This window comes from Anser brachyrhynchus (genome assembly GCF_964034855.1).
Source record: "Anser brachyrhynchus genome assembly, chromosome: 6".
Taxonomy (NCBI): domain Eukaryota; kingdom Metazoa; phylum Chordata; class Aves; order Anseriformes; family Anatidae; genus Anser; species Anser brachyrhynchus.
In genome coordinates, this window is record NC_137700.1 from 21,463,863 (window position 1) to 21,486,269 (window position 22,407).

Sequence of the window (22,407 nt, forward strand, 5' to 3'; positions counted from 1 at the left end):
GCTTTAGTTTCAGCAGATTAGTACTTCAATGAAAAAATGTTTAATTGAAGTTTTCTTCTGAACCTTCATTGTACTTGTATCTCAGCTGGCAATATTAATGGTCGACGAGAAAGTCCTGTAGAGGTTGAACTGCTGGGAAAAGCCTGGTTTCAGTTAGGAAATCCAATGCCAAGGGCTGGCTGTACCAGAAGGTGAAAGGTCTGGCTTTGGATACGTGAGTATCCAATATTAGAAGTCCTTTGCAGCAGGTTTGCTGCCTCTTCACTGAGGCTGACATGTCTGTGTTTTAGCAGAGAAAGCATCAGCTGGGATGCAGAGCTTCACTGACCACGGAGGTAGCCTCACTGTTCTCCTGTCAAATAAATGTCACCGAGAAAACCGCTGACCCAGACTGAGTAGTCTGAATAGGACGTTCAGTGCTGTTAACGATATTCCAAAGAGCTTTGCTCTTTCAGCTCCTGCGAAATGCTAGAGGTAATTTGATGGACATTTGGAAGCTTATAGCTAAAACTTATTTGAGAGTTGAAATTTGGGCCTCTTTTCTTCCCCATGCTGGAGAGCATATAACCTACTATCAGGCTGGTCGGATTTAGGAATTACAAGGTTTGGACTACAGTCTGAAAAATAAGGTGAATTTGCAGGAATGTAATTCATTTGCATCTTCTGCTTATCTTCCTTCTTGAGTTAAATGCCTGTCAGAAGCAGGCAGAGTTGTCCAGTTACTGACAGTTGTTGCAAGAGGTAAGGAATGAGAGTCATTGAGGGTTGTTGAATACTATATGGCAGTGTTTATTAAGGTATACAGGGAACTAGCTATATAAATCCCATTAATTTAAAATCTGAGATATGCTGGTGATCTTCAGTCTGCTAACTCATCCTTCTGGATTTTTTCAGACATTGCCATCAGGAAATTATTTAGCACAGGTGTTTGTGTAATACTCCTCTGCTTAAACAACACGTAACAGCTACCCAGAGTGGCTGAGATTAAAGAAGGCATGTTAGGATAAATTTGTCAGGTAGCTGTTTGTCCAAAGGTGAGAAAATGAAACAAATGAAACATGAACTTCTCAAATTCAAGCAAGTATTTCATTTAAACTAATGAATGGTACCTTGGGATTTAGTGAGCCCAGCTTTTCCAAGATTCCCAAACTGAGTCGTGTTGATTGTCATATATTTCATGTTACTTTGATTTATTTAATTTTAATTCTGAATCCTTTGCAGGCTAGATAGATCAAAGTGAAGAGAATATTCCTGGGTATATTTTGTTGGCAGAAACACAGATGGGAGAACCTCAAATCCCACAATATTTTATGTCTTTATCCAGGGGGTCAGTGAGCCTCCTTATTCAACGTGTAGTTGACAGGTTTTGTCTTGAAGATGATGCAAAGAACAAAGATCAATAAATGGCTGACTTACCTAAGTGGGATGCCCAGGCAATGTGACTGTAGGTGTTCAGTGATGTTTTCAGAAACATCATTAAGTTTTTGTAAGGATTTTCATATTGCAGAGACGACAAAGTTGCAGGCAAAGATCCTGCCCGCCCCCCAGGCATGTGCGTGGTCATTTCTCCAACTACTGAAAGTTTCTATAAGCATAGCAATGCTGTATTGAAGATTGTTTTAAATTAGTACCTTATGAATCATGTGAAAGCAGAGGGAGTGATCAGTGACAACTTACCTGCTATGCCATAAGTGATTTTGTAGCCCACCATCATCTCCCGCCTCAGTTTGTTGTGTTCCTGGCAGAAGGTTGCTTATCTAATTCTTCTAGGGTCGAAAACAGTTTCCTATCTCTGATTACTCTAGTCAGGCTTTTCTGTGTTTTACCACATCCCTCAAGGTAAGAGGAACAGAAACATTTGTAGAGACTTTATGATTTCATTTTAGTCCTTACTTTCTTTCCTAATGGTTCTAAAAATTAAATCACTGTTTTTGACTCATATGGAATATAAGCGTGACTGTTTCCTACAGATCTCTGTTATAAACTTAAGAGCTAATTTCTGTTGCTTTGAAGAATTTATTTTCAAAATAAATTTCTAAGCTGTCTTGTTAAAGTGTTTTACTTTTTAGTTTTGCTTTTAAACATGTAAATAGAATGGAACATGAGATGCTGCTGCATCGTTTTGTGCATGTAGATGGTACCTGCAGATATCTATAGGGATTTTCAGGAATAGTTTAGGAGAGACCATTTGCAAGAACACCTTAGAGCAAAGTTTTCGATCTTTCAAACCAACATATCACAAATGGGAATAAGAACACAGAAATCTATTATAGAAATGTGTGCAATTTTGATGTGCTGTCATTTTAAAGTAAAACATTATTGTTTGTTTCAAAAAACAAACAACAACAACAAAAAAAAACACCCAAAACCTACAGGCTTATTCTTTGAGATCCATTAATATCTGTATTTTCTGTCATGTTAGAAATATGATCATTTAGTTCCCACTATGTTATTGAACATTTCTGGACATATTTCTTTTCTGAATTGATACCATTCTTTATCTCTCCACATTCAATCTAAGCATGTATTTTATAAATCTTGCATTTACAAATATTAGTATTCAATAATTTTTATTCTGTTTTTTGATTTTTTTTGAATTATGCAAAACATTTTAATTGCATATCAGTTTATTTCTAATATAATCTAATTTTTATTTTCTATTTTATTACCTGTATTTCTATTAATTACCTTTTTTCTTACTTTCTTTTTGATTTCAAATGTTGCTTTAAGTTGTAGTAATCTGATAAATGGTGCTGTAGTCAGTAACATGCATATGTGCCATCCTACACAAAGCTTACCAGTAAGATCCCACTGCAGTAACAGGTTGCCTCCTTGCTCCCTTGATCTGTAAAGGGTCTACTGGTTCTATACTGGTTCTACTCACTACTCCAAATTTGTAAGGGAAACTTCAGGATCTCATCAAAGTCAGGGGGCTGGAAGAAGGAAGAACAAAACAAAAACCAGGTGGAGTTAAATGCTGAAGGAAATGAATGCTGATTTCTGGCAACAAAATGTCAGCAAACAGATTTCTATAAATTATTTCCAAAAGGCGAGCTGAGCAAAATAAAACTGCTTGGTAGCAGACCATGGTACAGACAACCTAGAGGTAATTGGATACAGTTCCTGTTAGGAAATGTAAATTGGGTTTTGCTATATGAAATAATCTAGCCAGTGATCTTTTGTGTTTTTTTTTCCTTTGCTTTGCTAACAATAGAGCTGGACCAGTGGGAACTCAGCAAAAGAACAGAACAGCAGAGAACAGCATTGCCCACAGCTTAAAATCTGTTCAAGAGAAGTAATGTCCAAATAAAAACAATAAAAAACTTTCTATTGCTTAGTTCCACCAGGGATAATTAGCAGCACTGGGTAATAAAGTTTTGGAAAGCCAATGTTAGCCAATAGCCAACACTTGACAGATGGCAGCATGTATGGGGAATATGACAATAGCTGCTCTTCCTTTCTGTAGGGTGGAAGTCAATGAAGGTGAGGTGTATGGTGAGCAAGTACATCGATTATTTGCTACTTACTCGTGTAGGATCTTGGGACTATTTGATCTCTGAGGAGAAAAGCATTGACAAATGGAGGTTGTCTGGCGAGTTGCAATTTTCTTGTTTAAAGCTCACCTCAATAAACATACGCTTGGACAGCAGTGAAGTTTAATGTTAGGTTTCCTACAGAATGGATTTTCTAGCCCCAATGTGTGCTGGCAGTCTGTGGGTAGGTACATGCAGCAGGGCTTGAGGCTTTTTGTGTGTCTGTGTACAGCAAAACTGTAAGAAAATAAAAGCAGGCTAAAATTTCTGTTAGTTGCACTTTATAATTGACACATGTTTTTCAAAATCAATGTGTTTTGAAAAAATCTCACTACTTTCCAGACATAACTTCTGGTAATCTATTTTTGTAAGAACACCTATTTCAGATGTTCCTCCAAACACAGTGTGCCTGCATGCTGATTAACTAAGCTCATAAAAACCAAAGCCACCAGCATTTCGGTTTAAGAGCAAAATTTCTGTCCAAAGATAGGTCTGTCTGTTTGTAATGGGGTGAAGTATTGTACCAGTTGTTTGGTTATGTAAAATTGTGTTTGTGCACTCTATCTGTTCACTTCATGAAGGTAAGTTGCAGAGAAGTGGGTAGATTTTTCTTGACATGTACAGACCCCATAGCACGAGCTTTGCCCAAGTACAAGGCATGTCTGGCTACACTGTGCCCCTCATTAATCTTTCTCGGTGGTATAGTTTCCTCCTTTTTGTTGTTTTGCTACTTCTCCAGCCTTTTAAACTCTGAGCTGGGGGTTGTTTCTGTATTTAGAGAGAAGAGCATAAGGTGCTGTTGTGACTCATACTATAGTTTAAAATAAATGATTTTTTTTTTGGAATGCACAGTGGCAGATATCAGTCACTGTAGTCCAGGATCTTCTCTGTGACAGTAAGAAAGTGTCAGTTTTTTTTATTAAATATAATATGAATAAAATAATATTGGCTTTTTTTGATCACATGAACAAAATCCACATTCAATTATGCAGGAATGCAAATTTGAATGAAATTTTTGTAGCCTTAATGCCTTGTTGATCTGTTGCTGTATATCCTTTCTCATTGTTTTTATTTAGAATATCACAATAAGGAAATATCTCAGTGCTTTAAAACTGTGCTGTGTTTTATACTCACTTATAACTTGTGGTAAAATGAATCATGAACTCTGTAGTGTGTTTTTTTTATCAGCTGCAAGTGGTGTTACATCTTAATCTCATCAGTTGCAGCACTGCTTTTGTTTGAAGGCTAGGAACGCCTAATCGACTTTGCTAACTCGCTGTTTAAATTAAAAATTTCAAAATGAAACAAGCGCGCTCATGTGGAAGGCTTCTAAATATCTTCGGCATTTTGGTTACCCTTCTGTGGACCTCTGCTATTCCTGTTACCTACCTTTCTGCTCAGATGGTGTCGGAAAGTGCTGGTCTGGATAGGTTGTCAGCTTCTGTAATAGCATAATATTTTCAGTGACACCTGCAGAGAACTCCATTTCTTTCCTAGCTATATATTTTTTTTCCATTTGAAATGTCTTCTAGAGACGGTACCTTAAGATTATTTTTCCTTCTGTTTACCTCCAGGGAACACAAAAAACCAGGTGAGCCTCCTGGTTAGATTTCAAAGCCTCCGCAGCAGTGCTGGGGATGTCAGCTGGTAGGAAGGACAGGTGGTTGGAGGGCAGGCTGTCGTGGCCCTGCAGCCACGGGGTTGGCAGCGGAGACCTTCTGCAGGCCATCAGCAGGTCCCTGCCCTTCATAGAGACCCCCAGGCGAGAGCTGGGCATCCAAGGGGAAATGTGCCCATCACCGTGTGCCTTGGGATGCAGCACTGGGGATCAGAGGGGCATGGAGCATGTTCAGCACTCAAAATCTGGATCTGCCTACTCAGCAGCATTGTTAATGACACACTCCTGACAGCTTTGGTTTATAAATATCTGATATACATGGACTTAGGTTACCTTTATAGATAACCACAACAGTGAAAGATGCATTGGTACAAGCTAGCAGCTAAACACCTGGGAATATTTGGTGCGTTGTATCAAAAGCTGCAGCAGCGTTTTTCTCTATGTGTTTAGTCTCCCAGCTCTTGTTTTTCTCCAAAGACAGATCATAAAACTGGTGGCAGCTGCTCACATTACTCCGTGTTCCACGTAACAGGGAATGATATGAGTGAGAAGACTTCCATCTTGAGGCAGTGGGGACTTTTCCAACAAAGGTGAAGTGTAAAGGTTACCCAGCATTTCTGAGGGCTTCTGGTAGCTCTGTGGTCCTGAAAGCACGATGTTGATGTGGAAAGAGAGTGGCAGGAACTACATGGACTCGTATGGATTTGTGTACACGTTGCGATTGTTTTGGCTGGATATGTGATCATAGATGTCACTGCAGTTATCAGTGAACGTAAAGCAGTGACACTGCTCCTGGGGATGGGGATTGGCCTTTTGAGTAGTCTTGGAAGAACTCTGAGCAAACTGGTTGCTATGCAGGGGAGCAACAATCCCAGAACAAGAGTGGCTTTTTGCTTTCCCAGTAGTGCCCATCCTCATGCTGAATGTCTTCAGGTCATCAGGGAAAAGGAACATTTTGATGAGGTTGCGGATGGGCTGGAAGTAAGATTGGTGTAGAAGGTCCCACATCTACCCCCAATTTCACTTTGGTTCTCCTTGGTAGTGTCCTTCTACCCAAAGTGCCAGCATGCATACACTATGCAGTAACTGTGGGAGTTATGTGTGCTTACGTCTTGCTTGTATTTCCAGACATAGGAACTTTAGGTGGCAGCATAGAAGGCCAGTGACAAAGTTTTTCTTTTGTTGCTGACTCAGCCCAGAGGTCCCTCAGAGCAAAATTATGTAGGTCTGCTAAATGAGATCTTACGGTGCAAATACAGTAACAGCATTACAGCTTTCAAGTCTTTCTCATTGAAAGCCTGAACTCTGTATATCCATGGGGCAGATCATATTGCTTTCGCACTAGCAAGCTTTCAGGACCCATTCAAAAATCTGCTTGAAACAGGGCCAGGACGACATTGTCTCTACCTCTTCTCAAAGGGAAGGAGGGAAGGGCTGAAGTGGCATAAAGGCACTGTGAGAAACAAAATTAGGACCGGCAGACTGTGTAAGTGGGGGTTCATTTATGCGTCTCTCCATGACAAAGAGTCAGCCCCAGTGTTCACTGAGAGCTGAAGCTTGTCTTTTTGAGAAGCAGCCCCTGCAGAGGTTATAGGCTTCTCAGCTGTGAGCGCTCATCGTGCTCTGAGATGCACCTCCTTGTTTCAAAAGCCACATCTGGAGCACCAGCCCCATAGCTGAGTAATTGCAAATAAATGTCATGAAGCTGCAGTGGTTGCAGAGCAATGGCTTTTTGCTCCTTACAGCCTTCGTGTGTGGTATCATTGGAGGACAGGAGCTTTAGCAGCATCGGCAGGAACCCCTCCTGTCAGCCCCTCCGGTCTGTTTGGGTCCCAGCTGAAGTCTGAGAGAATCAGTGCAGCCTGACAACAGGGGATTTTTTTCTGGTCTTGAAATTGAGGTCCTAACGTGTCCCTTAACAACAGATGTAGACTCACATAATTTAAAATGGGGAATTAGTAGCTGTGTATCCTCTGCCAATCCATTTCAGTTTGTTATTATACGTAGAGAGATTTCATCCTGCTCACTACCACAGTAATGTAAGAAGTGGTGTCTCAGGAAGCAGTATTTTTCCCAGTATTTTTTTATGAACTCTTTGTTCAAATGAATTGCAGTTACAGGCAACACTTAGCAAATAAACAGAAGCACTGAGCTCGAACAAGGAGCATCACCTTATTCCAGGCCTCTGACACAGCCACTCAGTGAGCGCAGGGCCTTGTTTCTGTGCGTCAGCACTGACCAGCTCACTTGACTTAGGGTGTGTTTCACAAAATTAGACTGTTTATAAAATTATAAATTAGACTGTAATGCACAATACGTTGTTTTGCTTACCATGATCTTGATAGTGAGAAGTACGAACAACGCAACTTATTAGACTTGGGTAGGCTCAGGGGGTGTCTTGTGCACATTTTGCTCATGGTGTTTGAGATGGCTGAGCACAAAAGAAGTGATCGCTCCTTTCTAAATGATAGATGCATGGATGAAAGTCAAGAGTTGTCTGTGGCTACCTCAGGGAGCAGAAATGTTAGAAGACCAAATTCCGTTTCATTATTGCTTGTGCTCCTTCACTGATGTTAATATCAAAGCAAGAGGGAGAGAGTCAGGCCTTGGTGCACTAACAAGGGAAAGCAATGCATCCTTAAAAGGAGGAAAAGAACTGGAACTATTGTTTAAAGGTTGGGTTTGACTCCAAATCGGTCTGTGGAGTTGATCCTCAGGATGCCTGTCTTTTTCCTTTTCCCACTTGGGACAGGCAAGGCTCGTGTCTGTTGTGCCATGTATTCAGCTGGTATTTATGGCATTCAGGTTCCTTCATCCAGTGGGGAAAAATGAAGAGGTGAGCAGGAAGGAGAGACAGTAAGAAAATGTATTTTCAGTCCTCCTGAAGTACTAGATTAAAAGAGAAAGTTATACGTAGGAATTACTTCTGTCATGTTCTAGAAATACTGGTACTTCCAGGAAAGGAGATAATGTTCAACATTGCACTATTAATACCCTATGGATTAGACAGCAAGTAGAAGAGAACTGCTCTGTCACTGTAGATAAAAACAAATATTTCAAAATAAGAGCAATACAGATATTCAGAGAGAAATTTTTAAAGTCAGGTCCACCATTTACCACAGAGAAGCATCTCTTTTCTTAAAGGACTGTGTTTATTTTGAAACAATTGCCCATAAGCATTACCATCACTATAGCTGTGCTGTCTTTATAATGTTGATTTTTTCCCAGCATGTTTTGGTAGCTCAGCCTCTTAATTTAATAGACTCAAAAAGCTCTTTCCCTGAAGTAGACATCGTGTTTACTGCAGTCTTTTTTATGCTTCAGGTTGTATTAGCTGTTACTGTTCCATCCCCTGTGCTCCCCATCCTTTTCTTTCCCAGCTTGCTTCATTTTACTCTGTAGGAAATAAAGTTTTTTTTGTTGTTGTTGTTGTGATCGGGCCCATTCAGGGGTTCTTAAGACATGTTAAAATAAGTTTTAAGTTGTGTCAAATGGAAAGTTCATGTAAAAATTTTCAGCTTGAGTGCATTTTGCTAGCACTTTTCTGTCTTTCTAAAATGATTTATATCCATTAAATTTATGAGAGGTTTAAAGCTTAAAATGTCTTAATATAAGCTAGAGATGTGAGAGCTTAGAGAAAATCCTCTCCAAGTTTATGAGCACAGAAAGAAGTTAATTAAAGACGAGCAAGAAAATGCAAATGCTAGGGAAAAAAAAGGCACATTAGGAAAGAAAACAAATTCAGAATCAGGCTGTAACTGTAAGTCTCCCTGAATGAAGTTGGGACAGATCCAAGTAAAGGCTTTTACCTTACACTTCTAAGTGAATATTTGTTAATTTTATGATTAAAGAAATAACATGCCATTGTGGCGTATCACCACTCTTCTTTGCCTTAATCACCCCTTTAATTTTAGCCTTGCTCAAAAGATTTTAATGCACATCCAGTACATGATGCTGTAAATGGCAGTGGAAAAGTGAAAAGGCACGGAGATTTTGATCAAGCCGAAGTATTCAAGCAGACCTAATGTGGTGTTGCTTTATTTCTGTATACTTATGGCAGTTGTCTCCTTGTGCAGATAGTTCACTCTTCACTATTTCACTCTTGATGACACCAGAAAAGGAGGTACTCTTATTTCTTAGAAAAGATGAGTGCAAATATATAAAGCTGTGTGTGGTATATTCCCAGTGAGATGCACCCAATTCTCTCTGTATTTATGTAATATAATGTAATTTGTATATGAACAAACCTGGAAGTTGTAACAGTAAATGTAAATACTCATTTGTAACGTTTCTGTTTAATCACTTCAGTGAAGTTGTTATTGCTAATTAAGCATTTCTAGTGGAATAAGGAGTCATACGAGTCCAGTCAGCATGCCAAATTGGAGCCTAAGCAGTTTGTGGAGTCTGGTTGCTCAACTGAGTATGGAGGATGAAGTTTACGACATTCCCGTGGGCTGTGAGCTGTGTTAATCATGGGTGCTGGAACAGCACTGACTTCTTAAACTCATCACAGAAAATCAAAATGAGAACAGGGCATCTGTCATGGAGTTAAGTATGTATGTATTGATGTCATAATTTAGTACCTATGAAATTGCATACTGTCATTTAGTAACTGCTAATCTTCATGACGGATCTCTGGAGAAGTCTTTTACAGCTGATGCAGAGAACCTGCACGCCAAGAAGCTTCACAGCTCTTCACATAGGATAGGTTAGCGTAATTAGGTTGGGACAAAAGAGTTGTAGGGACAAGGACGTAATGTTCAGTTCAGAAACCTCCTCTGAAGGTTTACAATACATCTCAACTGTTGCTGCTTCTCCTTTTGAGGACCAGTGATAGCATGTAGAAATGAATCAGGAAAGAAGGATAGTTTGAAAAAGGGGATACAAAAGGCAGCCTGAAAGTAGGTCTACGTCAATATTTAGTGCAATTTCAGACCAGCTGTTGCACATACCTAGAGATGCTTGAGTGTGAGAGAACTGGCTCAGCAGTGAAGTGCGCTGAATTCCCATATGTCGTGTCATACAGGAGGTTACCAGTCTCTGACCTGTTTCTGAGCAGTTGCAGCCTGTATGAATACTATTACACCACTTCAGTGCAAAGCCAGACTGGTGAATTTAAAATGTTAAGTTCACGTTGGATGTTTGACTTTGTACTGGAGCTGGCTGGAAAAGTAATCAAACATTCAGAGTCTAGAAGGTTGTAGGAAATCAGTCTTTATCACCTCTTACCTCGTGAACTAAAAAGAGCCAAAAGCAAATAGGTGAACTTAACAATTTTTATTTATTTATTTATTTATTTTGCCCTTTTTATTTTCTCTCCTTGTCTTTTCACTGAATCAGAGCAGCAGCTTTTAAATATTCAGGAGCAGCTGAAGGTAGTTTAAAAAAGTACAGTCCCTTTGCTGGTAATTACATCTCCCAGCTGAAATGCAGTGCCACACCGTTTGAGTGTCTTACTGCAAAATCAGGGAGGAAGGGATGAGCCACTCTGAAGAAGATCCTCCTGGTCTTACGGAAGGACTCTGTTTCTCTATCCAGGCAGGGTGCTTCCCTTTTTCTCAGCAGGCTGATTTATATGCAGTTTAAGATGGATTAGATTCTTCTCTGTAGAACTGTTATGTGCCCAGCGGTTCTTGTCCTTGTATTTATTTTCACGGTTAGTTATTCCTGTCCCAAGTGTAGTTCTCTTACTTTATACCTATTTGAGTCCTTCATTTTTTTCAGGATCACCTCTTTAAATAATTCATGACATTTTCAACTTAACCTCCCTCCACATCACTGCCACCATGGTTTAAGTCATGTCAGGTATTACAGTGGTCTGCAGAGCCATTGCTACTGTTCTATTATTTCTAATATGCATATGAAAGATAAAATATACACAAATGCTGAGATACATCAGTTTTTTCTTCAGAATTTGTCCTCTTGGGTAAAGACATAGAGATTGTCCTATAAATTTAATTTTAAAATCTTTGAGCTATGCTAGAAAAGAGGGAAAAAAATACACACAAAAACACACACACACACACAAAATAGGAATTGCTGAATCATCCAGAAAGTTTTTTGTATTACCACTGTTTACTGGCTTATTTGGAATTTTATATAGAGGAGTGAGGAATAGGTAAAAGTTTCTGTGGTAAAAAAAAATAAATAATATAAAACACCATAGTAATGCAATGTTTTGGTACTTTGTGTTTGACTGGCTTGAAAATCAGACAGTTCTCTCATTCCTAGTTAAAATTCTTCTAAATTAAGTTTTAAACTAAGTAGTGGTTTATCAGTGTCAGTGGAAGGATACAGCCTTTGATTAAGGTTAGTTATAATGAATACAAACCTGGGCTTTACTTCATACAGGGTGACCAATTCTACCATCTTAGATGTTGTTATTTTGCAGACCCTTACAATTCCAGCTTCTGCACGTGTGATTTCATAAGCCACAAAAGTACCTTGCAAGCTAGTTTAAAATTGACTGAAACATTATTAGATGGTAGGAGAGGGGAGGAAATAATCTCCAGAGACTGTGTGAAAAGACAGAAGACTTGTGCTTTAGGAAATACCAAATTGAGAAAGATTTGGTATTTAGAGAGAGAAAACGGTGTGTGTGCTTGTGTGTATAAAACTTCAAATCCTTCTTCATAGAGCTGTTCAGAGAAGCATACGTTAGGATAAAGATATGAAAAACTTGGCATTATATTTGTAATTATACAAAAGAAAGCAACCATTCTCATTATCCTTTTCAGGTAAGAGGGTGCAGAAGCCTTCTAATGAAATCCAAAGATTTTTTAATTATACAGAATATAGTACGTGACATGGTCAGTTTTCCTCTACTTTTCCTGTTAACTGCTGATTTTGAGTATTTGAAATTATCTTTAAAAATATGCATCCTGGGACACCAGAAATGAATGTGTCTGTCAGTCAGTCAGCGGATATCCTGTGTATATAAAACAAATTATTATGAAGGGATGGATCAGCTCTGAAGCAAAACATGAATCACCTGACAGAAGGTGCCAACTCTCAATGCCGTTGCATGAACAGCCTTGAAAGGTAGTAGAGACTAAATCCTTAGCATTTCAATAAAAAATAGCTGAAGTTTTGAATTCAGCATAAGGGAAGATTGATACCTGAAATGGTTACACCGCTGAGCCCGTGTTCAAACAGCATAGGAAAAAATACATCTCAAGGCAGGTAGCAAATAGGCCAGGATTGGTGATGCAGCAATATCTTACAAACTTGATGATGGATCTTGAGGGGGAGCCTCTACTGAAGTTGTTGGGTGGAGCAGATATTCTACACTGTTTGGCCCTGAGCCCTTTTCCTTGTTAAGCTTAAAAGGCACACTTAATGTGTGTGTTACCTCGTTTCTAGATTCCTAGATTCCTGCTGTATCCTAATGCTTCATGGCCTTGCAGTGTCAGCCCGGCAAGGCAAGCCCTGTCTCAGATTCCTGTGTGGTATAAACATATCTGATGGGCTGATCTGACCCTGTTCCATGTACCTTCATTTTCAGATCATTACAGCCTTCTCTTTCACTTTCTCTATGTTTTGCTGCAACCACAGGATTTCTCAGCCTTGCCACCGCTTTGTTCCTGCTTCTCAAGTTGTCAGGTGACTACACAGGCAGTCAGAAAACCCATACAGTCTTGACAAAGTTTTAAATTATTTATTGTTAACCTGTCACTGAAAATTAGCCTCCTTGTGGCTGTGTGGAAGGGAATGAAAGTTAACACTTTACTGATTGCTAAAGGAGACTTGAAATGCTAATGGGAAATTGCTGCTCGTTATGTACAGAGTAAGGTAATGCAACGTAGACTTAACTGTTCTTTTTTCTTGCCTAACTTTAATGATATTTCCCTGGCTGCCAATGTCTTCTCCCCATAGTTGCATAATCTCTGACCCTAATGTAGTCCTGCTTAACTGCTGCTCCCAGTGTTTGTCTCTCAGGATTCTCTGCTTGGGAGAGAGAATTAATTTAGAGTCATCTTCTCGACAGGCATTTAGCTCAAAGATTGCGCTTTTTGTTCCAGACCAGACAGTGTGCAGTGGGGGACTGCACGTCCTTTGTGCCAGTGGGTCTGGACAGAGACAAGGTCTCTCCTTACAAACATGGGTTTGCTCTGTAGGTCAGCACACTGTTATGGTTTCTGGAGCACTGAATCTGGCAAGGAGGTTTGTAACAGGAGACCACCAGTATCTCCTTTTTGGGTATTTAGAAGTACTTCTATGACTATGTCTGGTGGTTTGCTTTTTGCCATCCTAGCTTGACAAGGAGGACTCTTAATTTTTAATGCTCAGTTGATGCAGATTGCTACACCAGAACTATTTGTTATTTTGGGAAGGATTATTATTATTTATTAAGTTTATGTCCCTGAACTTGGCTCAGCCCAGTCCAGGTGTTGGTGCAGGGGAGGCAGAGGAAGCCCTTGGTGTGAGCAGTGAGGTGAGACTGCCTTTTGCGCACCTCTTAGTCCATCGCAAAATGCCACAGGAATGGCTATACCCCTGGCAGGTACGTAGCATAAACATATTCATAACTATAATCATGGTAATGGAAATTCTCTGCGTGATGAAGGTAGCAATATAGGAAAAGGATTTCCCTGCAGTTTTTAGCTCCCCAGAATAAATTCGAAAGGAAAAATTGGCTGTAGTACTTCAGAAGGTGTTTAAGAAAAAGGAAAGGATTTAAAATCTCATTTTAAATGAAAAGAATTAGACAATATTATTTCTTTTGAAGTCGGTGTTATGAAGCATATATGCAGTAATCAATACCAGTTAAATATGTGTTGAATTTCTTAGGCTGTAATAACAGACCACAGGTATAAACTGATGGACATTTGTGGCAAAGAATGCTGAGGAAATTCAGGAAGCCTTCTTTGGCCTCAGTACTGTTGTGAACAGATGTTGTTTCATTCCTCTTCAATAGTCATGCAGGTACATGTAAAATTAAATGACTACTTTGTATGAGGAATACATTACTGAGTATGTAAATACATGTACTTACATGAGTATTTTTAAGTCATACAGTTTTAAATTGCTTTACATAAACCAGGAAAATAACAGACAGAAAATAGCATAAAGAATGCATAGTTAATTTTTTAAAATTAATGGGTGTTTTGGCTGTACCTGGGGCTTGTGGGCTTACTGCAGAGACTGAGTACTTGCATTTAATGCTCTTTTGCTCCCAAAGACAGATTCTGTGCATATTTTCCTTGCAATGGGCTGCTGCCTGCATCCTGTTAAGGGCCTGGCAACATCTATTTTATTTCTTGGAAGCAAAGAATTTGAAAAGAAAATGCTGCAGTCATCTGAATTTTCTGAAAATATGTATAGAAGCTAGACAGTAACTTGTTGTTATTTTATGTTTTTTTTATGTTCAGTGATCCATTTTGCTTAAATAGTGGAGTGCAGCAAGATATGATGTAAATGACCTAAAAACTGAATGCTAGGAACTTTAACAAATCACATTATCTTCTTCTGTCTGCAGAGATTTAACTTACCGTGAACTAAGCCTTGATCTTACTCCAGCTTCTGTTGAGCTGAATCCTCTAGAGGCACCCAGAAGCAGTAAGTCTGTGTGGGCAGCGGCTGCAGTGACAAGAATCTTTCTTCCAAGAGGTCATCAAGTCCCAAGTAAGCTATTCCATTGGGAAAAATTATGTCAGAAGTTCCCGGGCTTATGATACTCCTGCCTTGCAGGCAGCCACGTAACATATCTTCCTTCGGTTCACTGTCATTACCCTTAGTGTGGGGGATGTGAAGGAGCTGAAGTGGGAATTAACGTCGTTCCCATGTACGTCCTGGGTGTTGAGGTCCACAAGAACCATTGCTGGGTGAATTTCTCTTGAAGCTTCTCTCTGTGATTTCCATGATCATTCATTCACATCTGCGCACTGGCAGGGACCCCAGCAAAACCAATCTGACCAGAACACAGGGTTGGGTGTGTGATAGCAGTTCTCTGGGATTAGCTGGAGCACTTGGATGGAATTTGTGCTGGCTTTATTCCTTGTAGCTGGCTGCAGGTGATGCTTAATCCCTCACAATGCCTGTGGTGCTAACTTGGCCATTCATCAGCCCTTGAACAAACCACAGCTATCAGCGTGAGTCCATCCCCAGTCGGCAGGGTGAGCTTATTCCAGATCAGTGCTTTGACAGAGCCGTGGCGCTTGTCGGGACGTCCCAGCTGGGTTTATGGTGTTATTGACCATTGCATGAGTTGCCCGAGTTCAAAGGCTGCCTTGGAAAGCTATGCAATGGAGCTTCCTTCAGCCAGGTTTTCTGGCTTCAACCTTGATCTATTCAAATATATCCCGAGCTATCTCCTCCTTGACTTGGAGGATATCTCCCGAAGAGCAGCGTGGGGAAGGTTTTGTTGCAGGGCTGCTAGTGCAGGACTGAGTATGGTGTAAGGGCCTGAAGGTTTGATACAAATGACACCTACCAGGAGCCCAGAATAGGAGAGGGGAGCATGAGAGCAAGTTGAGAGGCAAACTGCTGCTTTTCTTCCCAAGACATTCATTCTAGTGCATAGCTGGTTTTGTATTTTCTATTTAATACGAATGAATATTTCAGCCTCTGTTGAGCTTCCTATTAAAATAAATTATATAGGCTCCCTTATTCATTTCTTTGTGGAATTCAAGATATTCTGACATTGTCAAAAGATAATCTCTTACTCTAAAAAGTCTGCTTTTGTTTGATACAGAAAGGAAGTGATTTTCTCAGTCACAAGGTCAATGGAAGTCCTGAATAAGACACATGTGGGAGCATTAATATTTCTCAAAGGGATGGCTTAAAAAGAGATGTTTTCAATAAGTACAGTCAGAGGATTTAAAAGAGCACAGGGAAAGAAGAAAATGAATTGCAAAATACATTCTGTGTTAAATAATTTTAAATTCATGTAATAAGTACAGAGAAAAAATATGCATTAATCTCATAATGGGATGGTGTGTGTCTTAGTATTGCTGGAAGGCTTGAGGTGATCTTTAGCTACAGCTCTGGGACTGGGGTGCCCTTGAAGAGACACTGACTGGCATGAGCCAGATGAAATTGTTTTGTTTTTTTTTTTGTTGGTTGGTTGGATTTGGGTTGGTTTTTTTGTTTTGTTTTGTTGATCCTTGTGCAACAGCTCCCTCGCGGAGGAGCTCCAGGTAATGCCTCGGCAGCTCATGGATTTAGGAGTAGAGCAACCCAAGGAAATTCCCAAGTGAAAGAAAGGCAGAAACAAGTTTTCTGAGAATTCTTGTGTGAATGTGGGAGAATGCTTGAAAAGTATAAGCAGCACGTTGTTCTTTAAAGAAAAGCAATAACTTTTAACGAAAAGTAATAACTTTTAATGAAAAGTAAAGTCAGGAATCAGTTTCACTTTCTTCCATTAGTTTTGATTATTTTAATAGTTTTCATCTAACTCAGAAAGGGGAGACCAAGTGTGAATCTGTCTTGTAGAGATCTAAGGAGCATGGCATTCGAACTTAAAACAAGATAGATATTGTTATTGGAGGGCTTTAATAATTAAAAAGATGAAAAAGTAGATAACTTCTGATCTAAGATTGAACAGGCATTATGCCAATTTGTAGTTGCTTGTGGAGGAATACTTGGTGGCTTGCAATTGCTGCCAGCAGTGAAACCCCAGAGAGTATGGAAAGAATCACAATTAACCTTTTTCATGTAATTTGAATGTGCCAGGCAATGGTAGTTATCTGGTCTGGGCTGAAGCTACAAGAACTTTCAGATGCTTTTTTTGCCTCCAGTTCCTTTTTCTATAGTGTTTTTGTTTGTTTGTTTGTTTGTTTTCTGTATTCTAGAGAAATATGGGTGGATTTTTTCTCATTTCTTTTTAGAAAAAAAAAGTGCATGCATTTTCACAAGCCAAGAGAAGAGAAATTATACTTGGAGATCCAATTTTATTGAGCCTCAGATCATCTTGTTCGCAGATTTTTGCATTGTTTAGTGAAAAAATATTGCAATATTTTGTTCATAAGCCAGCAATATCCTTCAGAGAGATGATGTATCTATAGTAGGTAATGGGACACAACTTTGAGGGCATGCATTTAATTCATCTGTGTTGACATACAAGGTGAGACAAGGTTTAGTTCTTGTGGTTTTTTTTGACAGCAGGTGTCTGAAAGCTGGTCAGTTTGCCATTACCTATGCCTCTTCATCCTGACTTACTCTCTTAGGAAAAGTTTCTGTAGTCCTTCAGTCTTCAGAGAGGTTGTAACCCTTAAATTCTTGGCCTAAGCCAAGCTTATCTGAGAAAGACACCCATATTCATCTTATGGTGGCGATGATATCAACTGCTGTAGTCTATGTGAATTTGGGTTTCTGTAGTAAACTTGTCATCGCTGCTTTCCTCTGACTGAAAGGAATGCTGGCTCCCTGATAGAGGTGGGATGGAGAGCAGATGCCAGTAGTCCCAGGTCCCACACGAGTCTTTGACAGAGCAGGGCCTCCAACAAGTATCGGCATTGTAGGCAAAGGACTTAACCAACTGAGACTTTGTGGTTTTGTCTTCCAAGTCTCTAGTGATTCTCAAAATCAGAACCATCTGTTGTTTAATGTAAAGGATTAAAAATCAAAAAGGATTTTTTCTCTAAGTCTCTCCAAAATGTAATTTAGAAAAACCTTTTTTTTAATGAAAGGATACTCAGAGATAATGCAGGTCTCTGCTGTAAATGGGATATAGTATAAATCCATTGAGTAAATTTTAAAGAAGCATGGAATTGTGTAGCATTTTTATGGGTCAGGACTTAGTATAATTCCCTTTCTATCTGAAAATGCTAATGCTGAAGCCAGACTTTGGTAATGACATGATTATATCACCAGCTCTAATAATTTAAAAGAAATGGGATCTACCATTATTCTTGCCATGTCTCCTATGTGTAATTATAAATATCAAATTACAGTTTCCAGAACAATTTTAAAACCTCAAGGAAAATTGCGGGAAGTTTATTTTCTTTCATGGAGTGTGTATGGTAAAAAGCAAAGCTGTATACCAGTGGGCACAGGCAGAGGGAGAAGTGCTGAGCTGTTCTAGGTAGGGGAAAGGAACATAGGAAGATACTGTCTGGTGTAAGATGCAACCAGGATGACTGTGCTATGCAGCAATCACTCTCTGAGAGCTGCTTTCTAGGAGAATGCTCAAATTCTCCAGCCTTTTTGGTAGAGGTAGATGCGAATGGAAAGAAAATTCCTACCTTTCAGTTCTTCCCTCTGTGCCAGAGCCATAAATGACAACCCAAATTATCTTTAGTTCTCTTAATCAATTTGGTTTGGTTTCTTAAAATATCAAGTCATATTACAGCTCTGTGTTTTTATTGCTCTGCCTGCTGAGTCGTTCTTTACATTGATAATTTTGCTATGGAATCGCTATATAACCGTTTTGTACTGGATTTACCCTTTTATAGTCGTTTTGGCTGGTAGGCAATCAGATTGTATGTTTATTCAGCTGATCCTTCTTACAGTAGTGTCACTTGCTATCATTGTCTTCAGGATTACCCTGTGTTCTTGCTGAAAGCTATTCTCCAGATACTCAGCATTAATAACTAATGAGAAAGAATTTAAAGTCATTTCAGATAATAGGATCTTTTAGCAAAATCTGTGATTTGATATTTCAATTACTGGTCCCCACTCTGCATTTAACTAAGTCCAGATGTTTTATATGCTGATTATTTATTACCTTACTAAAATGAGAAGGAGAACAATGGCAGTTTCAAGAGGATAGCATACTCTTGTTTGTGTTTCCATTAGAATACATCGTTTGTCATTTTCCTTCTGTGATACTTTCTTCCTTCGTTGTCTGTCTATCATCCGTATGATTTAGTCTTCTGATGGTAAATTCTTAGTTAAGTAGCCAACAAAAGAAATCTCTTTCCAGGATTGGTATGCTGAAGAAAGTTTAGCAGTTGGTGTACTATTGCTGTTTTTTTGGTTTCTTTGTTTCACTGCGGGTCTGAAACACTGCTCTTATTACTGAAATCCAAACCTGTCTTATAAAACAGAAGCTTTATCTGTGTACTTTAATGTGTCTAATAAATAGTCAAAGTTAAACAGATACAGATGCTTAGTTCTGTTTCGTGTGATGGTGCTGTGACAATTGACAAATTCGGTTAGTTTTTTAGTGCAGTCTTCCACTGAAATATACCACCCTAACCTGGCATTTTCTTGGTTGGATTTAGGCTGCATTTCCCTGCTGGTGGAGCTGTACCACATGGACGAAAAAAAAAAAATTAAAGTCACCGCCTGCAGTTAAGGTGTCTAAAACAAAGATTAAATAGAAATCATTGAAGTAATTGTCATCTTCTAGGCAGAATGACGACAAAGACAAAGCCCAGGAAGCCAGGTGAGATGTGCCAGAGCTAAGCACTGGTTTCTCACTGCAGCACCGAGGCCATGCTTTGAAATACAAAGAGCAACCAGTGCGTGGAGTGTTTGTGACCATCAGGGGCATACACGCAGAGGTGTATAGATGTAGGCAATGGCTCCTGAGTCCGTCTGCAGTCAGTGAATGCTCTCACATCTGTCACTGTGCATGGAACCGTGGTACCATATGTGGGGAATCTTGGGGCTGCTCCTCCAGCCTGTGCCAGGGCAGCAGTGCTCTGATCGCAGGCACCGAGTGTGGTTGTGTGGGTTGGCTCTTTGAGGAAGCTGCAGCTGTGGGTAGAGCACCAGGCCACCCAGTTTTGAGCTGGAACCATTGTCCTGTGGGCACGGGCTCCCTTGTGCTGAGCATGTAAATTGTGTGGCCACTTAGGTGCTTTGTGATGCTGACAAAATTGGGTGTTTCTCTTCAATCTCCCATGAGAATGGCAGTGATTTCCTGCTTATGTGATGTGATTGAGGTATTTTTCTCATTCTGTCTTCTCTGAATCTCTGTTTCCAACAATCACGGCTTTAGAGGAAACACTTGAAACAAGAAATTTTGGCGCTTTAGATGGATATTATAGAGAAATAATGAGATGGTGCCATAAAGAGAAGAGGCAATGGGGTAACAAACTCAGCTATGAAAGTTAAGACACTGAAATAACTGTTGTCTTGCTATAAAACACACAAAGTGTTAGTGTTGAAAATAAACCTTAGGTGGGAATAGATTAAAAACAGTATTACATGCAGACAGGTCTGTCGGGTGCCTTCACTGTCATATCCCCCACTTGATGTACCTGTGTCTGTTTACCCATTTTTCTGTTAGATGAGATCTTTCATTGATGTTTATGCTTGGTCTATATGCTCATAAATGCCACGCTCGCATTAACTGTAGTTTAACGTTATAAATATTTCCTACTTTGCATTCATTTTTCAAAAGTCTTGTAGCTTTAATATTTTAACTTTCAGATGCTGAAAATTCCTCAGGTAGAAGAGCTGGGCTTTTGTTTGCTTTTCTATCAGGATGGGCCATCTGTCTCTTTCTCTGCCATCTCCCTGTAGAAAGTAGCACATTAAAGTTCCTATCTCCACACTGGCACAGAAGAAAAATAACATTTTCCTTCCTGTGATGAGATGTTTTCTAAAAATACTGAAGGTGTGGGAGAAAAGTGGAGAGTAGAATTGACTTTAGAAGAAACATGCTTTAAACATCATGGACTTTAATCTTCTCTCTCACTACAGAAACATACAAATGTTCAGACCTGGCTAACAGCCCATGAACGTCTCTTCCTGACACACAGTTTTGTAACATTTGTACAAAGAAAAAATTGTCCTGGGTTTCAGGGTTTCATCAGAATCAGGTACATTCCCTGACCCAAAACTCTCAGAATTTTTTTTTATTTATGTATTTTTGGTCTGAATTGAGATAGCTGATTTTGTTACTAAAAAGGAAAAGCACGACCCCAGGGAATGAGCTACCCCAGGAGGCTTCCAATGTTCTGTTTCCAACCACCAGCTGTGTTCTTGTTAGAGAAGTGGCTTCCTGTCCTGTGAATTCATTGATTCGGGCTTGACTGTCTTGATTACCACCTAGAGACCCATTCAAAGTGTCTGTTTAGACCCCATGAGCATAAGCCAGTGGCTGAGAAGCTCTGTCCTAGAATTTTTAGCAATACATTATTTTACCTACACAGTGCAGTTCTTTTAAGCTACAAATGATGTTTTATCTTCTGAATCGATGATAGTTATGGAATACAATTGGTCCTTTATAGTGTTGCTTTGATTTTCCATGATCTCCTGTTGAACTACGTTTTGTTTTTATAGCAATTAGGTTTTATTAAATACATGCCTTTGGAGATGGCTGACTTCCCTGGAACTATCCCTAGGCATGCATTTACTGTTGAACGCAATAGTGTCGATATGTTTTTGTTTCTTGTTTGTTTGCTTGAGCACACGTAGGCTATTTTCTCAACTTCAGGAGGTTTGGAGAAGTTTCCTTGTGTTTAGCTGTTCCAGTACTTCACACTAATCTTATGCAAGACCTCACTAGAGAAAGCCATTCATACCAAATATTTAGCATGTAAAAATAGTTGCAAAAAGTAACCAACGGAACAAAAAAGCAAATGCTATTCTTCTGTATTTATTCCTTTACTATTTTCTAATTGTATGAAGATTAGGATCAATATTTCCTATTGATAATGGCAATTGGTTTAAAGCTTTCTGTGTCTGGTTAAGTAATGGCAGGCTTTACTTGGAAACAGTCAAGCTAAAGCAGGCCTCTGCAAAGAGTTTAGAAGTTCTGACTGGTATATCCCACATAACTCAGATTGTACGTCATGTGGAACCAGGTAGATAAGGCTGCAATTTGCTAGGTCCTGCATTTTGGCCACCTAACCTTACCCGTAAAAGTGGCCTAGAAGAAAGCTGGAGAGGGACTCTCTCAGGGAGTGTGGCCATGGAACCAGGAATAACGGCTTTGAACAAATGGAGGGGAGATTTAGGTTAGATCTGACGTGACGAAGAAATTCTTCACTCGGAGCACAAAGCGCACATGGGAATTAGGGCTGAAGATGCACCTTGCTTCTGTTCTTTTCCGTAAAGAATAGAATGAAATTGCCTAAAAAGCAGTGTTAAAAATAAACCCAGGGCACAGGATGGGAGGTGCAGGGCAGTCCCCGTGGCCGAGGGGCAGCCTTTCTCTCTGGCAAGCCAAATGGCCCGGGGGAGCCAGCCCCAGAAAAGGGGCCCTCAGCCCCCCAGCCCTCCTCCCTGTCCACGTGAGGGCATCTTCCAGGCCGCTCCCAACACAGCCGCCTTTGGCCACGCGTGGGCCACTCCATCACAGAGGCTTGCTGAGGTCACAGTGGCCACCACTGCCCCGCCTTTGCTGCGGGCCCTATAAAA

The 22,407-nt window shown here is 39.8% G+C and overlaps 1 protein-coding gene across 7 annotated transcripts in view; it reads left to right on the top strand.

Annotated features, from left to right (window-relative positions):
- The window catches only part of LOC308197640 (uncharacterized protein), a 628,187-nt gene that overhangs the window by 428,467 nt on the left and 177,313 nt on the right, over positions 1-22,407 (top strand). For all 7 annotated transcript variants that reach the window (XR_013953160.1, XR_013953161.1, XR_013953162.1 and 4 more), the window contains one exon: positions 14,630-14,775. Coding sequence is in view for 1 of the 7 variants with exons in the window: in XM_080598508.1 (XP_080454634.1) it covers positions 14,630-14,775 (146 nt within the window). In the remaining 6 variants the exon portion in view is untranslated. The remainder of the gene's footprint in view (positions 1-14,629; positions 14,776-22,407) is intronic.